This window comes from Gigantopelta aegis, chromosome 15, assembly GCF_016097555.1.
Source record: "Gigantopelta aegis isolate Gae_Host chromosome 15, Gae_host_genome, whole genome shotgun sequence".
Classification (NCBI taxonomy): Eukaryota; Metazoa; Mollusca; class Gastropoda; order Neomphalida; family Peltospiridae; genus Gigantopelta; species Gigantopelta aegis.
The window spans coordinates 43,646,315-43,670,697 of record NC_054713.1 but is presented as its reverse complement, the minus strand read 5'-3'; the positions used below and the strand labels follow the sequence as shown (position 1 = coordinate 43,670,697).

Below are 24,383 nucleotides of genomic sequence, written 5' to 3'. Positions count from 1 at the left end.
GGCTAAAGTTTGTCTTGTTTAACAGCACCACCATTGGCTATTGGATGTCAAACATTAAATGATATATGACCAAATTTGGGTAATTCTGACACGTAGCCTTCAAGGGAAACTTGCTACATTTTCCCATTATCAGGAAGGGCTTTTGATACACTTTCCAACAGACAGGACAGCACATACCTCACAGTGAAAACTCAATGGACCCACCGAGGAGGATTGATCCCATAGCCCAGGCAAGCAACTCAGACAAGCACTCTACTGACTAAGTTAAATCTCGAGGCTAATATACTGGCTATTTTGGGCTCTTTTAAAAGCATCTTATGTCTACATATGCTCAAAAGACAGAGATAGAGACAGAGAGAGAGAGAGAGAGAGAGAGAGAGAGAGAGAGAGAGAGAGAGAGAGAGAGAGAGAGAGAGAGAGAGAGAGAGAGAGAGAGATTTCTAAAACCAACTAGGTCATAGGCCGACCGGCTAAGAAAAAACCTTGTATTACACATGTACATATATGCTCGTATTAACATCTCTGTACATGGGGACCTCGGAAGGAAATTGTGACGTCAGGAAAAACTCTATCATTGACCTAACTAGCATTTGTCTTCCGCCTTTGCACTTTAAATTGTATTCACGACATTGTCGCTTTGCATGCGGCCACCAGACTCGGAATGGAAAAGTTTTTTGGAATTATTTTGCTTGGCTTTGGTAAGTAAACCCTGCTCTTTTCTTTAATAAAATAAGTCCCATGACGTGTGACCTATTTATTTACTATAGAGAAGCAAATTATTACTATATATGTTTAAACGTTTGATTTAGAAGTATTCGTTTGATATGACAAGTGGTCATACAACGAATGCTCAAAACGGATACTATACCAATTTAAAATGTCTTTTGAAGAATATGGTATTATTTTTTAACATTTTATTTTGGCACTTTTCTGTGTAGAACTCTTAACGATAATGATAAGCTTGGCTAATGGAATGAAATGTTTTAAAACATCCGACCGCTTAATACATTAAACACGTTGATTAGAATTATAAAATGTTTTACATTTCCCAGTCATCCTGCATATGATTATTAATGGAAAACAAAGGGAAAAAATAGTAAAGTAGTTTTATGACACGCTAGGGCATATATTATACTACATTTTATATTTGATCGACGTACAATTTAATCATCGAATTCTCATGTGTGTGTATATACGTGTATATATTGTGCGTGAATATATGCTGTGCTCTCTCTATGAACACCCCCCCCCCCACACACACACACATATCTCTCTCTCTCTCTCTCTCTCTCTCTCTCTCTCTCTCTCTCTCTCTCTCTCTCTCTCTCTCTCTCTCTCTCTCTCTCTCTCTCTCTCTCTCTCTCTCTCTCCCTGTCTGTCTATCTATCTGTCCATCTATTTATCCATCCATTCATACAACTGTCTAACGACCATTCGATTAATTTATCTGTCTCTCTATCTTTGTCTGTCTCTCTGTCTGTCTCTCTGTCTTTCTGTCTGTCTATCTTTATGTGTATCTATCTGTCCATCTATTTATCCATCCATCCATACATATGTCTATCGACCATTCGATTAATTTGTCTGTCTGTCTATCTGTCTCTCTATCTTTATGTCTGTTTGTCTGTCTGTCTGTCTGTCTGTCTGTCTTTCTGTTTGTCTATCTTTATGTGTATCTATCTGTCCATCTATTTATCCATCCATACGTACTCTGTCCATCGACCGTTCGATTAATTTATCTGTCTATCTGTCTCTCCATTTTTATGTTTGTTTGTCTGTCTGTCTGTCTGTCTATCTTTATGTGTATCTATCTGTCCATCTGTTTATCCATCCATACATACATCTGTCCATCGACCGTTAGATTAATGTGTCTGTCTGTCTCTCTATCGTTATGTCTGTTTGTCTGTCTGTCTATTTGTCGGTCTATGTCTGTCTGTCTGTCTGTTTGTGTCTGAAAAAATATGGATCAGTTAAATCAAGTGTATGATTTCACATTGAAGTCACGAACATTTAACAAATTTCTTAACCTTTTCGTCTTAGTATACTAGTAGTACTTTTCTTTGTTTATTCACATTTATTTCTCGGAATATAATCACTAACACACTTGTCCGGTACATCATAGCCATAAGTTATAAGATATCTAAAAATGCTAACATATTTATGATCATTTGAAGTGTTCTGAAACGACACACTCAACACATTTTATTTACGGTTAGATGGCGTCAGACATATGGTTAAGGATCACACAGATTTTGAGAGGAAACCCGCTGTCGCCACTACATGGGCTACTCTTTCCGATTAGCAGCAAGGGATCTTTTATTTGCGCTTCCCACAGGCAGGATAGCACAAACCATGGCCTTTGTTGAACCAGTTATGGATCACTGGTTGGTGCAAGTGGTTTACACCTACCCATTGAGCCTTGCGGAGCACTCACTCAGGGTTTGGAGTCAGTATCTGGATTAAAAATCCCATGCCTCGACTGGGATCCGAACCCAGTACCTACCAGTCTGTAGACCGATGGCCTAACCACGATGCCACCGAGGCCGGTTGTTCTGAATTGCTACATATCAAAACACTTTAATATCATCAGTTAGGAGCGAATGCAGGGTTTTTCCAAGGGGTGGTGCAATGTTTAAAAAGGGTACGTGCATGCATTACAGATATATATGCCGATATAAATTGATTATTCTTAAATTTGGATTATTGACAAAAAAGGTACCCATAACCTTGGGTATAATTATTGTATCAATGCATAACATATTATTTTTAACGACTGAACTAAGCCATAATTAGTAATTGCAACTGTCTGACCACTATTATGTTTTGTTTTGTATTGTTTGTAGAACGTATACGTTTTAATACCATCCACAAAATCAAAATAAAAGTTTTTTTCAATCTATAAATAAAGAAATTAGGAAAGAACGAATTATTAATTTTTATTTATCAATATTCTTTAAAGGCACCAAGCCGACGATGATATTATATGTTCCCCCTCTAAACACAATTATATGTATTTAGATTGCATATGGATTTAGCTCAGTTGGTTGAGTGCACGCTTGAGGTGCTCGCGTTGCAGGATTGAACCACTTCGGTGGATCCATTCAGCTGATTGGGTTTCTCTCCTTCCAATCAACTGGTCAAGAGCCATGGTATGTACTTTCCTGTATGTGGGAAAGTGCATATATAAGATCCCTTGCTGCATTAGGAAACATGAACCGTATACTGGATTACTTCCAGTTTACATCTTTTTTTATAATTTGTAGGAATTTGATTTTTGGAAGTTAGACTCACTGGTGTGAGAATTGCGAACCCACATTAGAGCTACCCCTTGGTTCTATTTTAGGACTGCTTTTACTTCTGGTTCAAAATTATTTAATTTTAGGAGTCCTAATTAAAATATTTATTATTAGAGAACCGTCAAAATTGCGTCTAATTTTCCTCAATTTGTTTGGCTCGCCGCACATAAATTATTTATTTGGCATTTAAGTTAAATTTCCAGATTATGATTTAATTTTTTTTTTTTTTTAACCTAAAATTGTTTTTATTGCAATTTGCAGAAGCCTTTTCCCCTTTCCCCTTCTTGTTTTGGGTACAATGTCTGGCCTAAGTCGGACATTGTGTCCACAACAAGCGTGCTTGAACATTCATTTGATATAAGCACGTTAATTTGACTTGACAGATTTTTGTGGGCATACATACAATTAGGAAACATGTAGCAGGTTTCCTCTGATGACTACGTGTCCGAATTTTGTCTGTTATTAAGCCATTCATTGACCGTGTATCTATATTATAAATAGCTTAGGACAAGTAAGAACGCCGGTAGTTGGACAAGATATAGGCCCTACTAAAATGATTATTCGAAGCTAGAAAAAATAGCCCATTTGTTTCAACCAGAAGTAGCCTACTGTTCTGTGTTTATAGGGGGCGAGGAATGTACCTTTAAGCTACAATCTCACCCTACCCAAACCCCATGCGTAACACTGGTCGCAGGCCCGTAGGAATCGGGGGTGGGGGTGGGGGCTCCTGTTCCCTACCAACCCTTTTGAGGATGGAAATGTACAGGTTTTTTGCGCTATTTTATTTATAAAGATAAAAATGTGGCTCGAGTAGCCCTTTACTAGCGATCGCGCCTTACATCCCAACCCCCTCAAGATATTGATCCCACGGGCCTGTATAATTTCCTCCAAAAATTATTACAACATAATAATAATAATAATATAATGGGCGTTATTGCAATAGCTTTTGTAGCAATGCAATGCTGCATAATGAATTTGACACATCGAGGTTTTATTTGTTTTTAATTTACTGCACTTTTGGGTCTCAGGGGCGGAACGTAAATCGCTCGCCTGATGCGCGGTCGTCTAGGATTGACTGGTATATCAAAGGTCGTGGTATGTGCTATCCTGCCTGTGGGATGGTGCATATAAAAGATCCCTTGCAATTAATGGGAAAATGTAGCAGGTTTCCTCTCTAAGACTAAATAACAAAATGTTTGACATCCAATAACCTAAATTCTTTTGCAACCCCAACCCCATCCAACCCCCACCCCTACCAAGCCATCACCCACTTTCCTCCGGACGCCTATGCGGAGCATATTACCAAAATGGCGCCGGAAATACGAAACACAATTCTACTATTAACAGGACACATGGTTGTCTAGTACTACTTGGTATGATCCTATTGTCATCTTCTTCCTGGTCATTAAACACGCTATCATAGGCTAGGCTTGTTTACGCATTTAACATCTATGGCCGCGTAGATGGTCGTTTTGGAAGTACCGGAAAGGCTCTGCAAAAACTCGAAGCACTTGAAAGAGCGTGTGCGATACTTGAGTGGGTGTGTCCTGCCTATTATTATACCATGTACGGCACGCAACACAAGTGAAGGGCAAACCTCTGAACAAAAACCGATCTGTTAAGTGCCTATGGAAGCAGGAGTGAAAATTCACTTGTAGGGTGTTCGCTTGGCTTACACAGTTCTAACAGAGTTACTTACCCTCGGTGGTCCAATTGGTTTCTTAGGGGTTTTTTCCTGTCTTGTCTTTCAACGTGCCATGACCAGATAATAATGTCATTGGCTCGAGTAACCTCTAGCCGTTCCCTTTTTGATATGTTGTAGTGGAGGGTTAACCCTAACCCTAGCCCTCCACTACATCATGTCAATAAGGGGAAGGCTAGAAGCGACTCGAGCTAATATGTAACGTGTCTAGGAAAATGGGGTTCAGAATTCACTACGGTCGTCTTCTTAAGCCAAGGTATCATTTTGTATGAATTGCTCCAGCCAGTGCACCACGACTGGTATATCAGAGGCTGTGATATGTACTATCCTGCCCGTGAGATAATGCATATATATATATATATATATATATATATATATATATTATACTCATTGAGAAATGTAGCGGGTTTCCTCTCTAAGACTATATGTCCGGAATTACCAAATGTTTGACATCTAATAGCCAATGATTAATAAAACCCTGTGCTCAAGTGGTGTCAACAAACTAACAATCTGTATGGCATACCGCAGTGTACCACATGGAATGGTAGCTTGGCGTGTGAAGATGGCTTAACGTGGGCTATTTCGTAGGACTGAGGGCCTTTAATGTTCCTATTTGACCGTCCCCGTCTACTTTTTCCAACAAAAAGTTAATGTTTGTTTTGTTTAACGACACCCCTAGAGCATATTCATTTATTGACCATTGGCTGTTGAATGTCAAACATTTGATAATTCTAACATTATGTGTGGGAGCCGTTACCGGATTGCGAACTCAGTACCTATCAGTCCAATGGGTTAACCACTACACCACCAGTAGTCTAAAAGTAGTGTACTGCACGTTCAATCATGCTCGAGATTGCTTTCTATGCATAGATACAAATAATGTATGACTTCATAACTTTAAAATATACTCTTCAAAAAAGGTAGGGGAACCTGAAATATTAATGTTAATATCAACAATTAGACCGAACATACGTTTTGACCACAGATATCCTAGTAAAGAATGTTCAGGTCTGTTTATCAACATACCGAAACACATTCCATAGTTTGCACATGCATCACGCAGTTGCCCCGTACACGTACGTCGGTTGTCATTCTCGATTTTGACCATTTCCAGGAAGGTCCATTAATCACTGTGGAACATTATTTCTGTCAATCTTTTTCATTCTGTTGATCATACAGTTGTTATTGTTTTGTTTTTGATCATTTTTATTGTTTGAATTTGTGATTTACTGATAAAAAAAAAACCCGTCAAATTTCAAATTCCACTTCTGACCCCAAACGTCCTTCAAGATCTTTGGTGGTCATTAAACCTACTGTAATACTGAACTACCGGTTGTAATGTTTGCCCAATTAATTCACTATTATCATATAACTATTCCCCATAGCTAATATGCCTTACAATTTTGGCAATTGTAAATTCTTATTAGAGTTCCCCTACTTTTTTGAAGAGTATACTTGCAATATGACAGGGTTCTTGGTGATGCTTGAAAGTATCTTTCCTGTTTGACATATCTACAATGGAGAGTTATATATAACTTTTGGGGCGGGACGTGGCCCAGTGGTAAAGGTCTCGCTTTATGCGCGGTCGGTTTGGGATCGGCCCCCGTCAGTGGGCCCATTGGGATATTTCTCGCTCCAGCCAATGCATCAAAGGCCGCGGTATGTGCTATCCTGTCTATGGGATGGTGCATATAAAAGATCCCTTGCTGCTAATCGAAAAGAGTAGCCCATGAAGTAGCGACAGCGGGTTTTCTTCCTCAATACCTGTCCGAAGCCATATAACTGTAAAAACTATAACTTTAAACGTAGGCTGTTATCAAAATATGTTATTATTAATAATTGATCATAAGTAGACATTACTCATAAGTAGATATTGTCATTAATACTTTTATATTCTATAAAACAAATCAAGGGTTTTATTTATTTATTTGTTTATATATGTATGTATGTATTTATTTATTACGTATAGAACTATACCGTTACGGCAGAATTTGCTCATCTTTAGCAAACACTGGATAACATTACTGTTTCGACAGTGATTCATGGGTGCATACTATCAGATCTGTTTCTAAATGTCAAATGAACTTTGTTTTGTGTATCTGGAGATTGATTAAAACAGGACTGAGAGTGGCAGTCCTCCTTCATGTGCAGTGGGAAGGATGAATATTTCTGGGGAGTGGCAATCCCCCTATAGATGACGTGGGAAGGAGTAATCGTCCTGGAGATTGGCAATCCCCCTACAGATGTCGTGAGAAGGAGTAATCGTCCTGGAGATTGGCAATCCTCCTATAGATGACGTGGGAAGGAGTAATCGTCCTGGAGATTGGCAATCCTCCTATAGATGACGCGGGAAGGAGGAATCGTCCTGGAGATTGGCAATCCCCCTATAGATGACGTGGGAAGGAGGAATCGTCACGGAGATTACCAATCCCCCTATAGATGACGTGGGAAGGAGGAATTGTCCTGGAGATTGGCAATCCTCCTATAGATGACGTGGGAAGGAGTAATCGTCTTGGTGGATGGCAGTCCTTCTATAGATGAATCGGAAAGACGGAATCGTCTTGGGGAATGCATTCCTCCAACAGATGAAGTGGGAATTAATGAGACACTTCCTGGGCGTGGCAGTCCTCCTACACACAAAACACCTGGCGGTGATTCATGGAAGCAGTCTTAACCTTGTCAAAACGTCCTTTGGACTGCCTTTTCAGAGATACGATCTGACTGAATCTTCTAATGGTTTTGTCATTCAGAATAGTCCGTAACTGGTCTTAGAAGAGAGACTTAATTCAGATGATGACATAAATACAAAATCTAGGGATATGATTATTTTCATTTTTATAGATGCTCAAAATAAAGTTAGCTATTGAAAAATAAACTCATTAATAATATTACGTAACTTTAATTCATGAAAACGTCCAAAATTGACTACAGCAATAGTGACGCTTGCTCTAACGGATATTGTAGGTGGGTGGGGGGGGGGGGGACAACCTTTAACGTATGTTACCAATCTAATTAAAATTAGCTCCACTATTACATGTGGATCTAAGACCAGCCAGTTGGAGCTCATGTCCACCAATCAAAACCTTACTTGCAGAATCCTGCCAGTGATTTAAAACTAACAACACTGCGTAGTCCCCAATGTCCAGGTAACATTTCGTCTGTAAATAATAATTTAAATATTGACCAATCACACTTCGCCTTTTATAACGTTATTTGGGAGCATACAAATTCTAAAAATATCGGGCGAGTCTATTTTAGTGGCCGCAGTACAGCGAACCATACCATTACGTACGGGGTGGGTTATCAGTCTTCAATTTTACATTAAAAATTATTTATTTATTTATAAAAAAACCCCAACTAAATCAGTCTTCAGTTTTACATTACAAATTATTTATTTTATAAAATAAAACATGTTTTAAGGCATTCGTAATTCACACGAAACATGTCGTATACCCTCAGGATAATTCGGAATGTTTTCAAATTATTTTTAAATCACTGGCAGGATTCTGAAAGTAAGGTTTTGATTGGTGGACATGAGCTCCAACTGGCTGGTGTTAGATCCACATGTAATTGTGGAGCTAATTTTAATTAGATTGCTAACTGTTCAATTCTTACACTATACAAAAATCCTGAACTGGGAAAAGTTTAGCACTTAACTTTCGCTTTTATCACTATTTGTGTTCAACGTTTCAATAGCATATCGCTTCCTTCATCTGTGTAAAATAATGTTTATTTTGTTTAACGACACCACTTGAGCACATTGATTTATTCATCATCGGCTATTGGATGTCAAACATTTGGTATTTTTGACATAGTCTTAGAGAGAAAACCCGCTATACCTTCCTATTAGTAGCAAGGGATCTTTTATATTCCACATTCTACAGACAGGATAGCAACTACCACGGCCTTTGATATACCAGTCGTGGGACGAGAAATAGCCCAATGGGCCCACCGACAGGGATCGATCCTAGACCGACCGCGCATCAGGCTACGTCCCGCCCTGTTATCTATGTAATATCCATCTTTACAGTTTACTTGAGTAATAGCTGTTCAGATTTCGTTTCGTGTTTATATCCATTTTGAGATTCTAGCACACTATACTAGGTAGAGGGTACACATTTCAGATCTTACACTATCAGGAAGGGATATGCTCACCTTTCGCGAACACCTGATATCATCACTGTTGCAGTGATTCGTGAGTACATACCATCACAGCTGTATATAATCCATTGTGCTCTATCCTGTGCAAGTTTGGGCTTTCTTAGCTAGTCTTGGGATTGACAGTCCTCCCGCTGGCGGTGCAGGAGGGATGAAACATCCTGTCCGTATATCCCAGGGGAGTGACGGTCCTCCCGCTGGCGGTGCAGGAGGGATGAGACATCCTGTCCGTATATCCCAGGGGAGTGACTGTCCTCCCGCTGGCGGTGCAGGAGGGATGAAACATCCTGTCCGTATATCCCAGGGGAGTGACGGTCCTCCCGCTGGCGGTGCAGGAGGCATGAAACATCCTGTCCGTATATCCTAGGGGAGTGGCGGTCTTCTTAACGACGAGCACCTGATAGTGGATCATGGAACCAATCACGATTTTGCCTAACATCCTTTCGACTCGGCCTTGTACAGAGATACGATTTTGACACAGGAATACGGTTTTGTCGTTCAGATTTATTTCATTTATACTTATTGTCCAATAAATGTTCAAGCACGTTGTCCTGGACACACACCTCAGCTATCTAGACTGTCTGTTCAGGGTGGAGGGTAAGTGGTTGGTTGTTAGTGTTTAGTGAGAGAGACGTCGGTGTAGTGGCCTTACGTCGTATTGAGGTGTTAAACTCGCTCTAGGTGGGAGCCGGTACTGGGATGATTAAAACGAGAGGTACCTAACTTTAATTGTTCTATGTTTTATTTTTAGGTATTGGTGTTCGTTCCTGCGAAGTGGAACTGGATACTTCACAACCTGTGGTTTATTTAGAGAGCACAGACAGCACGGTCATCATGTGCAAGGCATTATGTAATAAGACTAACAACGATGACGTCCATCTCCGTTGGTATGGCAACAATGATCAGCTAATCATCGGCGGTTTTCCTTCAAGGTAGGACTAAAAACAATAGCAAATGCGTTTTAAACTTTGAATGAATGAATCTTTAATGACACCCCAGCACGAAAAATACATCGACTACTAGGTGTCAAACTGTGGTAAATGCAAATAATATCATATGTGTTTTAAAGTTATGATATAATTATTTCAAAATATTGAAGGATCATCCCGTTTAAATTAATACATCAGAAGAGCCATCCTTCGATTTGTTGTGGTCGTCATCTTCATATAAAATTAAAGTGCAGAACTGTATCCAGCGGGGATGCAAGTCAGGGGTGGAAGGGCGAAACAAAACATCACTCAAGTAAACACTCTGCAGGGGCGGATCAAGGAAATATTGTGGGAGGACTAAAGGGAAAAGGGCACACGGTCCAACTCCTTCTTCGTATTCTTCTTTTTGAAGCTAGAAAAAAAGCGGCACTTGAATATATTGGGGGGGGGGGGGGGGGAGATCCCCAGATCCCATCCCTTGTATCCGTTTCTGGTCTGTTCTGCACCTGGGGAAGACCCTCTGTTGTAAACAGACGGGTTGAACCCTCTGCTTTTTAATATATCTTTTAAATGATATAAATCAAATCTTCAATGCAAATACGTCGGTGGGCCCAATGAGCTATTTCTCGTCCCAGCCAGTGCTCCACAACTGGTGTTAAAAAAAGGCCGTGGTATGTACTATCCTGTCTGTCTATGGTGCTTATAAAAGATCCCTTACTGCTAATCAAAAAGAGTAGCCCATAAAGTAGCGGTAGCGGTTTTCCTCTCTTAATATCTGTGTGGTCCTTAACCATATGTCCGACGCCATATAACAGTAAATTAAATGTGTCGAGTGCGTCGTTAAATAAAATATTTCCTTCCTTTCTTCAATTCAAATATCATGCATTCAGCTACATTGAATGATGTATCTGTTAACTGTTTATTAAACGCTGATGATTTAATGTCAATATTAGAAAATCCTGAATATCTCCTGGTCTGTCAACATGAATGAAATAAATATTGTACTGTTAAAGTTTTAAAAACGTTAAGGCACGATTCCTCTTTCATCTATAGGAGGATTGTTACTCCTCATGACGATTCTTCCTTCCCACGTCATTTATAGGAAGATTGCGACTCCATAATAATTTCTCCTCCATACTTCATCTATTGGGGGACTGTCACTACCCAGAACAATTCCTCCTTCCCACGTCATTTATAGGAAGATTGCCACTTCATAATGATTCCTCCTCCATACTTCATCTATAGGGGGACTATCATTACCCAGAACAATTCCTCCTTCCCACTTCAGTTATATAAGGATTGCCACTCCATAATGATTCCTCCTCCATACTTCATCTATAGGGGGGCTATCACTACCCAGAAAAATTCCTCCTTCCCACATCATTTATAGGAAGATTGCCACTCATAATGATTCCTCCTCCATACTTCATCTATAGGGGGGCTATCACTACCCAGAACAATTCCTCCTTCCCACTTCGTCTGTAGGAGGACTGCCATCACAAGCCTAGTTTACCCAACCTCCAGATACACACAAAACGTTAAACGTTTGTTTTGTTTAACGACACCACTAAAGCACATTGATTAATTAATCATCGGCTATTAGATGTCAAACATTAAATTGGTAATTCTGACTCGTGAAAGCACATACCACGGTTTTTGACCAGTTGTGGTGCACTGTTTGGAACGAGAAAAAAAAACCCCAATCAGTTGAATCGATCCACCAAGATGTTTCGATCCTGAGACGCAAGCACCTCAGGCGATCACTCAACCGACTGAGCTAAATCCCACCCCACATTTTGGTCTGCTATTTCTCGTTCAAAGGCAATGGTACGTGTTTTCCTGTCTGTGGGATGTAGTCCAGTCAATCTATGGCTAAAAAAGGCCTAACCTAGAACAAATTACAACAGAATTTATTTTTGTTGTAATTTATTCTCAAAGCTGTCCTAGACAACATATCAAAAATGTACATTGATATAGTTGGTGGAAAGTGACTTAATTTGCATAAATTAAATATGGACGTCACAGGTATATTTTTCAAAAGTATACACATGTATGTATGCTGAAACAAGATATTTGTAGTAAATTATATTTTAATTGTATTGTATTTTGTTTGTAATAACTTACTTGATGACTTAGAATATCTCCCTTAATTTATAATTTAAAATTGTTTTTATTTTTCAAGATGGTTGTCAACATTCTCATTGAAATAATAGTTCCTTAAAATTCCAAAATGATCTCAGATCTTGATAATCTTGTAACATCATTAATTTTTGTTATAACGTACTCTCAAAGCCGTTATAGACAACATATCAAAAATGTACATTTATGTATGTTGGAGAAAGTGACTAATTTACATAAATTAAAATGGCCGCCATATGGCATGTTACAATAGATGTTTACCAGTGCAAGATATATTTAGTAAAGGATATTTTAAATACCTGATGAGTTACAAAGACCTCTCTTCATTTATAATTTTAAATGTTTTTCATTTTTCAAGATGGCCGCCAACATTCCCATTGAAATAACAGTTCCATAAAATTCGAAAATGATCTGAGATTTGGTCATTTATTTTTGTTGTAATGCACTCTCAATATCATCCTAGACAACATGTCAAAAAGGTAATTTGATGTATACGGGGAAAAGTGACTAATTTGCATAATTAAATATGGCCGCCACATGGCATATTTTTCAATAGTAAACACATGTATGTGTGCTGAAACGAGATATATTTAGTAAATGGTATCTTAAATTCATTGTATTTTGTCTGTAATAACCTACATAATGATTTAGAAAGACCTCTATTAATTTATATCTTAATGGCTTTAATTTTTCAAGATGGCCGCCGACATTAGCATTGAAATAACAGTTCCTCCATAGTGATCTGAGATCTCGGTAGTCTATACCATTTGTGTTTAAAAACATAAATAAAGTAGTATGTCACATTGTAGATTAATGAGTTCCACAAATAACATGGCCTTACAGTTAATCAATTAGCACATCTTCTGAAAACAAACCGAAATTTGTGCACCCAGGACAAGACATCGTTTCTATGTTGTCTTCAGGAAGACTGCAGACTACAGAATAATATATATTTAGACAGTTGTGGTGGCATGCTCCAATGAATCACTGTTAAAACAGTAATTATATCAGGTGTTTGCAAAAAGTGAATATACCTTTCTACACAAGTGGCACCCAATATAAGTAGAGCCTATAGTCAGTTGTTTTTATTTAAACAATGAACATTCTGTAGAAGATGTTTACAAAACATGAAGCAGTATGTACAGTCAGAATGGGATATGCAGACAAACATTAGCTTATTAGCCACATATGTCACAGTTATTTTCCCAGTTAGCTGACGAGAATTCCGAAATGTATCCGCACAAGTAGTCTGGTGTTTGACTACTTCATGCCAGATAGCTTTGTAGTGGCAACTATTAGACTGAAGTTGACAGGGTTATGCATATAGTTTGCAAATATGTTTAACTTGCCGACAATGAAGACTTTTATGTGGTAGGTCCAGCTAATGCAAATGTAGTACTTTTACTGTAAAATGGGTGTACGCCGGCCAGGTTTAGTGGGTATGTTTGTTTAAACCAATATCCTGGGAACAGCTGTTCTTTTCAGGATATGTCGCCTGAGGCAAACAAAGGCAAATAAAAACCCCACGTGCTACTGATATTAATAAAAGTGGCATAGCCACTAATGCTATATAGAGACATAGCTTATAACGTAAATAATTGTGATCTGTGCCTTGATATAGCCTCTACATGTCTACCATGAACTGTTTTGAAAGCTTTCAGCAGTCCGTCACTATTATAACTCTGATTAAACAACGTCTGTACAAGAATAATATGACATTGTGAAACTGGCATACATTGAGCTTGCTCTAAGATACCTCACAATTTGTGATATGTAAATTCCAAAAGGTGAAACAAAAGAAATATTGCTTCGGGAAAGCTGAAGTCATCCTATTTGTCTTATAACTTAGATTGGATGCCAAAGTCGGTTTGAATGTCTATGTATATACCAAGGTATAGAACAGATTTGAAACATTCAGTGGTTCATATATTGTATACATCTGTTAATGGTCAATCATTGAATTTGCATTTTGTCCACACTGTGTTTAGGCAAACAAGATAGTTTATAGGATTATGTCTTTATTTTTTTCAACAGTAAAGAGATAGATTCGTGTTTGGGTATTACACATTACCTAGATAGAAATTGTTGATACAAGCTGCATGCTGACAAAATAGTGAAATACCATAATAACCTATATCGGAAAAATCACATTTTTAGAGCAAAAGTTTTTGGAAAGACCTCTTTATGACGTCTATGCTATCTAAAAGTGTCACTTCCGTCCTGTACGACCCACAAAACCCATACATTGATGTATTACATAAGGGTGTTTGATCTAAAAGTGACAAAACATGGCCGTCATTTTGTATAAATTAAAGCTCCTGTTTTAAAAAGTGATCGTAAACAAACTAAAAAACCCAAAAATCACCAGATTCCTGTTTATTGACCAAAAGTGTCATAAAAATGACAGGGCATAATTATCTAATGTAGAAAAAGATATTTATTGGCCCAAGCTTTTCATCAGTTGGCCAACTTAAGTCGATACAATCCAAAGCTAACGGTGGACTTAATATATCATTTATGTCACTTTTGTAACTAAATAATTAGTTTATATTTACAGGCTTTCTTTGACAATATTTGTAACAGTAACAAAAATACATTGTATATATCTACATTTATGTGCCATTTGGGGGAATATTGATACCCATTTTGAACAAAGGCGGCCATCTTGAATTTTACTTTTCATCCATATATCTCTAAATGAACTTTACAGAATATGTGTGAATACATTTAAGTCATAGCACTGATAATTCTATGTATTTGTCCACTGAATCTTAAGAATAGTTTGCCATTGTGTTTGCATATATGAGTTATGGCGGCCATTTTGAAATTATGCAAATTAGCATATTTGCCCCACATACATCGATTTTTGATATGTTGTTCAGGTAGGTTTAGGGAACAGTTCCAATAAAAATAGTTTCTGTTGCAATTTGTTCTAGGTCAAACCTTATACTACTACTACTACTACTACTACTACTACTACTACTACTACTACTACTACTACTACTACTACTACTAAGACTATAGGCCTATGTAAAAAGTTGACAAATGTTTGACATCCAATAGCCGATGGTTAATAAATCAATATGCCCTACTGGTGTCGATAAACAAAACAAACTTCTTCTTCTTCTTAGACAATCAAAGTTTTATTTGATATGGCCTTGTGTACCACTATACCACTTATTAAAGTGTGCGGGACGTAGCCCAGTGGTAAAGCGCTCGCTTGATGCGTGGTTGGTCTGGGATCGATCCTCGTCGGTGGTCCTATTGTCATTGAGCTATTTCTCGTTCCAGCCAATGCACCACGATTAGTACATCAAAGGCCGTTGTATGTGCTATCCTGTCTTTAAGATGGTACATATAAAAGATTCCTTGCTACTAATGGAAAAAATGTATCGGGTTTCTTCTCTGCGACTATATGTCAAAATTACCACATGTTTGACAACCAACAGCCGATGATTAATGAATTAATGTGGTCTAGTGGTGTCGTTAAACAAAACGCACTTTAACTTTTCACTTATTCCAACTGTTTATTTTCCAGGAGGATCTTCTCTTACAACAAAGGTCAAAGAAACCAACTGTTTCTACGAGATGTGACGCCTGGCGACAATGGAACATACACGTGCGTCATGAAAACAAAACGTCACACAAGTAAACAGTCCGTTTCTGTCGTAATTACAGGTAAGTGTTATATACGGGGCAGTTCTAAGATTTTCGGGGGTTGGGGGTGGATGCCTCATGAAATCAAAACGTCATACAAGTATTGTAAATACAGGTAAGTATTATACAAGGGCAGGTCTTAGATTTATGTCATATGAGAGGGTGCGTCATTATAACAAAACATCACACAAGTAAATAGTCCGTTACTATCGTATTTACAGATAAGTATATAAGGGCGGGCCTAGAATTATTTTGTTGTTGCTGTTGTTGTTGTTGTTGTTGTTGTTGGTTGTTAGGTTGGGTTTTTTTTTTAAAGACTTCTGGAACCTCAAAAGTCTTAAGGGGACAGACCCTAGTTTTGAAACACTAAGGCATATTTTTCACTACTAGAGCCGTTTATGATCACTGAAATCAAACTTTATTTATATTTTATTCTTTAGATTATCCATTTCCGTACAACCGAAGTTTTTCTAGTCATCCGGGTATTTCTAATTTTTTTTTTTTTTTTAATGCACGAGCATCTGAGAAATAACAGTTATGGAGTCGAGTTTTAGTCTATTTTTAACGGTAATTTACCGTTTCAACTTCACAGACACTTGTTTCACTCTCTTGTAACGTTATCCAAATAATGTTACAGGTTTGTAACTTAACCAAACTTAGTGTCCATTGTTACGGGTTAAAACCTTTAACGTGAGATTCGAAAACTCTTCATTTAAAGGTGCATGTTCAAAGTTGCAAGTACCATTATTACATTTATTTGCGATAAACAACCACAAATTAATCGATCTCACAGAGACTCTACGTAAATTACCCGGGAAATTATGAAAGTGGAATTTGCTTGCACCCCGTCCAAACAAAGTGATATCTGTCTTATCTGATCACCAATAGCCGGTGATTAATAAATCAGTGTGCTCAAGTGGTGTCGGTAAACAAAATGAACTTAATAAACTTTATCTAATCACGTCGTAACAAACCTTATGAAATCGGCGAATCCATAAAATCCGACAAAAGGAAGGAAGGAAATGTTTTATTTAACGACGCACTCAACACATTTTATTTACGGTTATATTGCGTCAGACATATGATTAAGGACCACAGAGATATTGAGAGAGGAAGCCCGCTGTCGCCACTTGATAGGATACTCTTTTCGATTAGCAGCAAGGGATCTTTTATATGCACCATCCCACAGACAGGGTAGTACATACCACGGCCTTTGATATGCCAATCGTGGTGCACTGGCTGGAACGAGAAATAGCCCAATGGGTCCACCGATGGGGATTGATCCCAAACCGACAGCGCATAGAGCGAACGCTGAACCACTGGGCTATGTCCCGCCGCAAATCCGACAAAGTGACTGTCGACAGCTAGACAGGGCCACCAGAGACATAATATGTGTTGCACAAAGACAGCGAACTTGCCGGCAATAACCGCCTGGCATAACATTACGGAGTGTTCGCCTCAACGGAACGCGCCTAATTCGGTCCGTCATTATACAACTTTGACACTGCACCTTTAAACGCAATAATTTATGGATGGGGGGGGGGGGGGGGGGGGGGGGGTACCAAGTCAGATTTTTATCTTTATTTATATATAGTAGGACAAAAAACGACAACCCCTGCTTACCCCCCCCCCCCCCCCACACACACACACACACCGGTTCCTACAGGGCTGAAGTTAAAGCTATTCATTCAGTTTTAAAATGTATGATCAAAAACAAAAATTGTCATCTCATGAGGTGGGGCGGATCTCACCCACCCCTCCACTCTTAGATCTGCCGCTAAAGTATCATTTTCTTTGTGTGGGAGGACGGATATGGCTGGTCACAATCTGACTGAAATCATAGTCTGAAATCCCTCACCATCCACTTTAAAAATGTTAAAATGTTCTTTAAATATGGGAATCACCTCTGGCTCAACAAACTTTAATAATTTAGAGGATTTTGTAGTAGGGGATTGTGGTAGAAGGTAGATCATTGTAAAAAGATACATCTTCACTTCATGGATTGTGGTAGAAAGTAGATGTAAAAAGATACATCTTCACTTCATGGATTGTGGTAGAAAGTAGATTTAAAAAGATACATCTTCACTTTATGGATTGTGGTAGAAAGTAGATCATTGTAAAAAGATACATCTTCACTTAATGGATTGTGATAGAAAGTAGATGTAAAAAGATACATCTTCACTCCATGGACTGTGGTAGAAAGCAGATGTAAACAGATACATCTTCACTTCATGGCTTGTCGTAGAAAGTAGATGTAAAAAGATACATCTTCACTTCATGGATTGTGGTAGAAAGTAGATGTAAAAAGATACATCTTCACTTTATGGATTGTGGTAGAAAGTAGATCATTGTAAAAAGATACATCTTCACTTCATGGATTGTGATAGAAAGTAGATGTAAAAAGATACATCTTCACTCCATGGACTGTGGTAGAAAGCAGATGTAAACAGATACATCTTCACTTCATGGCTTGTCGTAGAAAGTAGATGTAAAAAGATACATCTTCACTCCATGGACTGTGGTAGAAAGCAGATGTAAAAAAATACATATTCACTCCATGAACTGTGGTAGAAAGCAGATGTAAAAAGAAACATCTTCACTTCGTGGATTGTGGTAGAAAGTAGATATAAAACGATACATCTTCACTTCATGGATTGTGATAGAAAGTAGATCATTTTAACATGTAACATTTAATGACCTTAGGAAGACGTAACAACAGACATTTGTGAAGTTTTGCTATGTTTTTTATTCAGCTGCTGAAAATATTAGGTAAGAAAACGCAGTATTTGCTCCAATGATATTTTGATCGCTGACATTTTTTCTGTTGACATTCTGTCTACACACCCAAGCAATAGACAAATTGTTAGAAAACTCGATTTGCATCTAGGATGAAGTGTTTTCTTCTAAACCATCGTATTGGACGAGAAACAGGTAGACAAACTGTATTTAGGAATTTAAACCTGCTGCACATGTCTTTTGGTGTTTTGTCCTGAATGGGCGAGATTGTAGTTCAGTGGTAGTGCTCGCCTGGTGTGCGACGAGTCGCAGGATCGAGCCTCCTTTGTGGACTCGGGGTCTTTTCTCATCCCTTTCAATGTCCCACAATTGGTCCATCAAATGCCGTGTTATGTACTATCTTGTCTATGGGGAAAGTGCATATAACTGTTAGACATCTCTTGCTACATCATTAATAGCCCGAGTACTCTACCGTTCGAGAGCAGCTGCTAGACGCACATTTGGACGGTTATGATCGCTCTTTTAGCCAGAGATAACTCTATAGAAAAAACACGGAATATTAAAAAAAAAACTTTTCAATTTCTCCCATGATTTCAATCTGTTTCGACCCTTTCTGTCAGTTTCCTCCGACTCTGTCGTCTGAGCTGTCCACACCATTGCCTATTTGTCTCAACTTCCTCCACGGGTGCAGTCTCTGTGTACTTCCCTGTACCCACCCAGCATCCTCGTCCTCTGACGCTAATAAAGCTTGTCTGACCCACGGCACTAACTAACGACCGCCGGTTGTAGGGGAGTATAGTAGGTGGTTACCTCTTAACAATGCCAGAAGTAACTATTGAACACTCTCCGAAGTGGTCAGACTAAGCCCACAGCTAAAAGCTGATGGATAATGACAGATGTGTGGTGACACAGATACCCACAAGAGACAAGCACCCGTCACAGCTGGAGAAACAAGGACTGGGATGTGGATGTGGACAGCGAAAGAAGTTGAAAGATCAGATCAGTTGCCAGATCGGGAAGAAATGAAATGGAAGTCAAAGGAAAGAAAGGAAAGGGGGCAGTGGGATAAATAAAAAAAAAAACAGTTAAATATTTGTTGTATACGAACTCGAAAACATCAGTGTAAAGGTATTTAGCGTCAAACATAGGGTTATTGTTGTATTAGATCGGGAATCTTTGCCTACCCGTTGGTTGGCAGCCATTCCGTGTTTTCGTAGAGTTAACTGTGGATGAGAGAGCGACCATAACCATCCAAATGTCCGTCTAGCTCTCGGATGGCAGAGTACTCGGATTACATTATCTTTTAGAGTGGCGTACATTTGGCTAAACTGGATATTATTTCTGTCGATCAAAGGCGGGGCATAGCCCAATGGTAAAACGTTCGCTTGATACGCGGTTGGTTTATGATCGATCCCTGTCGGTGGGCCTATTTGGCTACTTCTCGTTCCAGCCAGTGCACCACAACTGGTATATATCAAAGGCCGTGGTATGTTGCATGCTGTCTGTGGGATGGTACATATAAAAGAAACCTTGTTACTGATGGAACAATGTAGTAGGTTTCCTCTCTAAGACTATATGTCAAAATTACCAAATATTTGACATCCAATAGCCGATGCATGTGCTCTAGTGGTGTCGTTAAATAAAACAAACTTTAACTGTCGCTCAAATGTCGAAATAACCATATGTTAGACATCAAATAGCCGTATTTTAAAATGTGCTGAGGAGTTGTTAAACAAATATCCCTTGCCTTTTTTTTTTTCTTCTTGAACTGTCGGTACTTTACTTACAGAGAAAGGTGCGTCCAGTCCGCCGGTAGATAGTAAGGTGTACAGTAACCTGATTTTGAAGATCTTGTCCGTGGCGAATCAGCGATCCGAACAGACTTTAAACGAAAGAGTAGCTCGAGATGTGAGAGAAGAAGAAGGAAGTGCAGATGACACAACTGAGTCACCCAGAACCACGTTACTTACGTCTTCAGAATCATATGAAGTCCATTCTACTGGCAAGACTAGCAAACCCTTAGCAAGAAATGGCACTAATTATTTTACCGCACCTGAGCCAGAGCCACCCACACAAGTATCCCCAATAACAATTAGTACACCAGGCGACAAGGTAACTAGAAGAGGAACTAGTAATATAGGATCTTCAACATCAGGTACCGGAGGAAATATGACTCCTGGCGGTAAAGGATCTTCAACATCAGGTACCGGAGGACATATGACTTCTGGCGGTAAAGGATCTTCAACATCAGGTACCGGAGGACATATGACTCCTGGCGGTAAAGGATCTTCAACATCAGGTACCGGAGGACATATGACTTCTGGCGGTAAAGGATCTTCAACATCAGGTACCGGAGGACATATGACTCCTGGCGGTAAAGGATCTTCAACATCAGGTAACGGAGGACATATGTCACATGGCGGTAAAGGATCTTCAGCATCAGGTAACGGAGGAGATATGACAGACAAAAAATCAAAGACACCCACATCTCCCGTAAATTCAGCTGAAACCGCATTCGGAAAACACGGAGTTTTAGCTTTTTCTTTGACCCTCGGCGTGGCGTTCCTCCTGCTGTACGCCCTCATCCTCGTCTTGATCCTGCCTCGCTGTCGCCAGACGAGAAAGAAGAAACACGATCTGAACAAAGACAAGAGCGACGGCGCAAAGACCAGCAACATGGAGCTGTTGACGCTGAAGTCGCTAGAGTCGAGCCCCGACTCACAGGGCTTCACCACTGTGGACCTCGATTCACCAGCCGACGGAGGAGCTGCTCAGGAAATCACTGTAGCTGCAGCAATAGCAGCAACTGACGGCGTTCAGTCTGAAGCGAAGAAAGATGATCAAGAAAAGTATTTTTTATGTTTTGTTTATTCCTCCCTCCCCCACCACCCCACCTCAGCCCCCTCCTCCCCGTCTGTTTTTCTCTCTCTCTCTCTCTCTCTCTCTCTCTCTCTCTCTCTCTCTCTCTCTCTCTCTCTCTCTCTCTCTCTCTCTCTCTCTCTCTCTCTCTCTCTCTCTCTCTCAGGGTTGGGGTATAGTTCTCTGTTCCTCTCTATTTCTATTTAGTCGGGCGAGACGTAGCCCAGTGGTAAAGCGCTCGCTTGATGCGCGGTCGGTTTGGGATCGATCCCCGTCAGTGGGCCCATTGGGCTATTTCTCGCTCCAGCCAGTGCACCACGACATTAAAGGCCGTGGTAGACAGACAGACAGATATATTTATTTAAGTCTCACCATGTGTACTCAGGTTTAAAAACATTAAAATACAAAAATACAAGAATAAAAGTACACAAGCCACTCCATACGGAATTACGAGAGACTGACATTAAAATAATACTTTAAATAAAATCTATATATACCATATTAATATAATTGTATATATATATATATATATATATATATATATATATATATATATATATATATATACACACACACCAAATAATTATTACATAATATAACTTCTTCTTCTTTTTTTAAATTAAGGGAATAAAAAAGGGACTTGACGTCGAGTTAAAGTAGAACATCATTTTTTAACCATATTAAAATATAGATAATACAAAATTAAGAATACAACAGTGCCCGACATGTGCTATCCTGTCTATGGGATGGTGCATATAAAAGATCCCTTGCTGCTAATCGAAAAGAGTAGCCCATGAAGTGGCGACAGCGGGTTTCCTCCCTCAATGTCTGTGTGGTTCTTAACCATATGTCTGACGCCATATAACCGTAAATGAAATGTGTTGAGTGCGTCATTAAATAAAACATTTCCTTCCTATTTCTGTTTCTCCCTAGCCTCCCTGCCGCCCCCCCCCCCCCCGTGTGTGTTTTTGTCTGTGTGTGTCTCTGTTTCTCTGTCTCTCTCTCGTCTCTCTCTCTCTCTCTCTCTCTCTCTCTCTCTCTCTCTCTCTCTCTCTCTCTCTCTCTCTCTCTCTCTCTCTCTCAGGGTTGGGGTATAGCTCAATGGTAGAGCGCTCGCTTGTGTGATAAGTCGCAGGAGCAATCGCCTCCGATGGATTCGGTTTTTTCCCAGTTCCGACCAATGCTCCACGACGGGTACTTCAAAGGCCGTCGTATGTATGTACTATCCTGAATAGTGAAGAATGCATATAAAAAAAAAATCCCTTGCAGTTTATTCGGTGGGAATAGCCAATCTGGAGGATAGGGTTTCATCTCTATTATATCTATCGACCAAGTTTCGAACTAACCGAACGTTAGACACCATGTAGGCCTAGCTCTAATTTAAAATAACAGTGCTGCCAGGTGGCGTTAAACAAAATTAAAGTTTATTTCCTTTCCTTAACCTCTCAAGACGAGTTTGATAAACCTCAGCTTGCAAAAGAGTGGTCATGTAGGTGATGTTTCGCTGCATGTTCATTGTTCTTGTGTTAGGCTATCAAGATTTTAGATATTTGGGTTTGTTGCTTTTGTTTGTTTTGTTTTGTTTTGTTTGTTGTTTGTTTTTGTTGTTTGTTGTTGTTTTAGATTGAATTAAGAGGGAGTTCGGTTTGTTTATTTGTTTTGAAGGAGGTATTTCCTATTTTAATTTGGACGGAGGTTGTTGGTGTGATTTTTCGGTGGCTTTTTATCTTCTTTTACTTTTTTCTTTTGGTACTTGTATTAGTAAACCTATTGCTATGTATTAACAGATCTGTTTCAACGTTCCTCGTTGGAAAAACTGCAGAGACCAAAGCTACAACCGATCAAGAAAAGGAAAAGGCCAAAGACGGAGATGAGTCGAAAAAAGCAGACGCAGTCGGTGGCTCGGAGTCTGTAAAGGAAGTGACGTCATCCAACCAGTCGGCGCCAGACGATACCAAACAGACGAGTCCAGCATCGGACGCGGCAAACGAGAAAGAGACGGCTGCCCCAGATGCAGTAAAACAGACAAGTTCACCAGCAGACGAGACGAAGAAGGTAGAGCAACCAGCAGATGCTACGAAACTAACAACTGGCTCAACTGAAGCGGCGTCATCAGACGAGAAGAAAGCAAGCACAACAGCAGATGATTCGAAGGCGGCCACCGGTGGATCTCCAGAAGCTGCTACAACATCAACAACCACGTCATCCTCGGCACCGGAGACCAAGAGTAACGGCGTCAGCAACTTCGCCGACGAACTGATGGCGAACGTTAGTAAATTCATAGGCAGCATGAAGTCCGACCTGCTATCCGATGCCGACAAGAAAACGGGCGACGTTAAAACCAACGACGCAGAGAAGGCCGCCATTTGTAAAACTGACAGTGAGAACGCGACTTCTCTGGAAACACAGAGCCAGAGTACCGCAGCTACCAACGCCACTGAAGCTACTTCGCTATAAGTCGGAATAAGACTTATTTATTAAATATATACCAAGAGCAAAAGAAACGTGAGATGCATAAGAAATTAATATAATAATAATAAAATGTGTTGTTTTAGGAGGTGATGTGAATTGTGAATAATATTTTTTTAAATTATTATTAATAGATCTAATAGAGGGACGAACATCAGTAGAAATGTTGAGGTTTCAAGCTAATAGGGTACACAAGCGCCTGTGCAGGAAATTGTACATGGTGGGAGTGTAGACTGGCAAGCGAAGTTTCATCGGGGGGGGGGGGGGGGGGGGGGGGGGGGGTCTGGTCATGTTCTCCCGAAAATTATATATCAATAAAATTCGTTTATGGTGCAAAGGAGTTCAACCCCGAACTCCCTCACCCTTCCACCACCACCAGGGCCGGATTTAGATATTGGGGGAGGGGGGGGGGGCAGAGGCCCGGGGTACTTCAGGTTCGGG

At 39.6% G+C, this 24,383-nt stretch overlaps 1 protein-coding gene across 1 annotated transcript; it reads left to right on the top strand.

Annotated features, from left to right (window-relative positions):
* The first annotated feature begins 637 nt into the window (after positions 1–637).
* LOC121390184 (mucin-5AC-like) lies at positions 638–24,030 on the top strand. Its single transcript, XM_041521933.1, has 5 exons — positions 638–698; positions 9,905–10,085; positions 15,760–15,899; positions 20,404–21,463; positions 23,261–24,030. Exons 1-5 carry the CDS (start codon positions 662–664, stop codon positions 23,928–23,930), a joined length of 2,088 nt encoding a protein of 695 aa, XP_041377867.1. The 5' UTR covers positions 638–661; the 3' UTR covers positions 23,931–24,030.
* The last annotated feature ends 353 nt before the right edge of the window (positions 24,031–24,383 follow it).

Coding starts and splice junctions, on each gene's coding strand:
- LOC121390184 (XM_041521933.1), top strand. CDS start 662: ATGGAAAAGTTTTTTGGAATTATTTTGCTTGGCTTTG. Junction 10,086..15,759: donor ATCGGCGGTTTTCCTTCAAG/GTAGGACTAAAA, acceptor TTTATTTTCCAG/GAGGATCTTCTCTTACAACA. Junction 21,464..23,260: donor AAGAAAGATGATCAAGAAAA/GTATTTTTTATG, acceptor ATGTATTAACAG/ATCTGTTTCAACGTTCCTCG.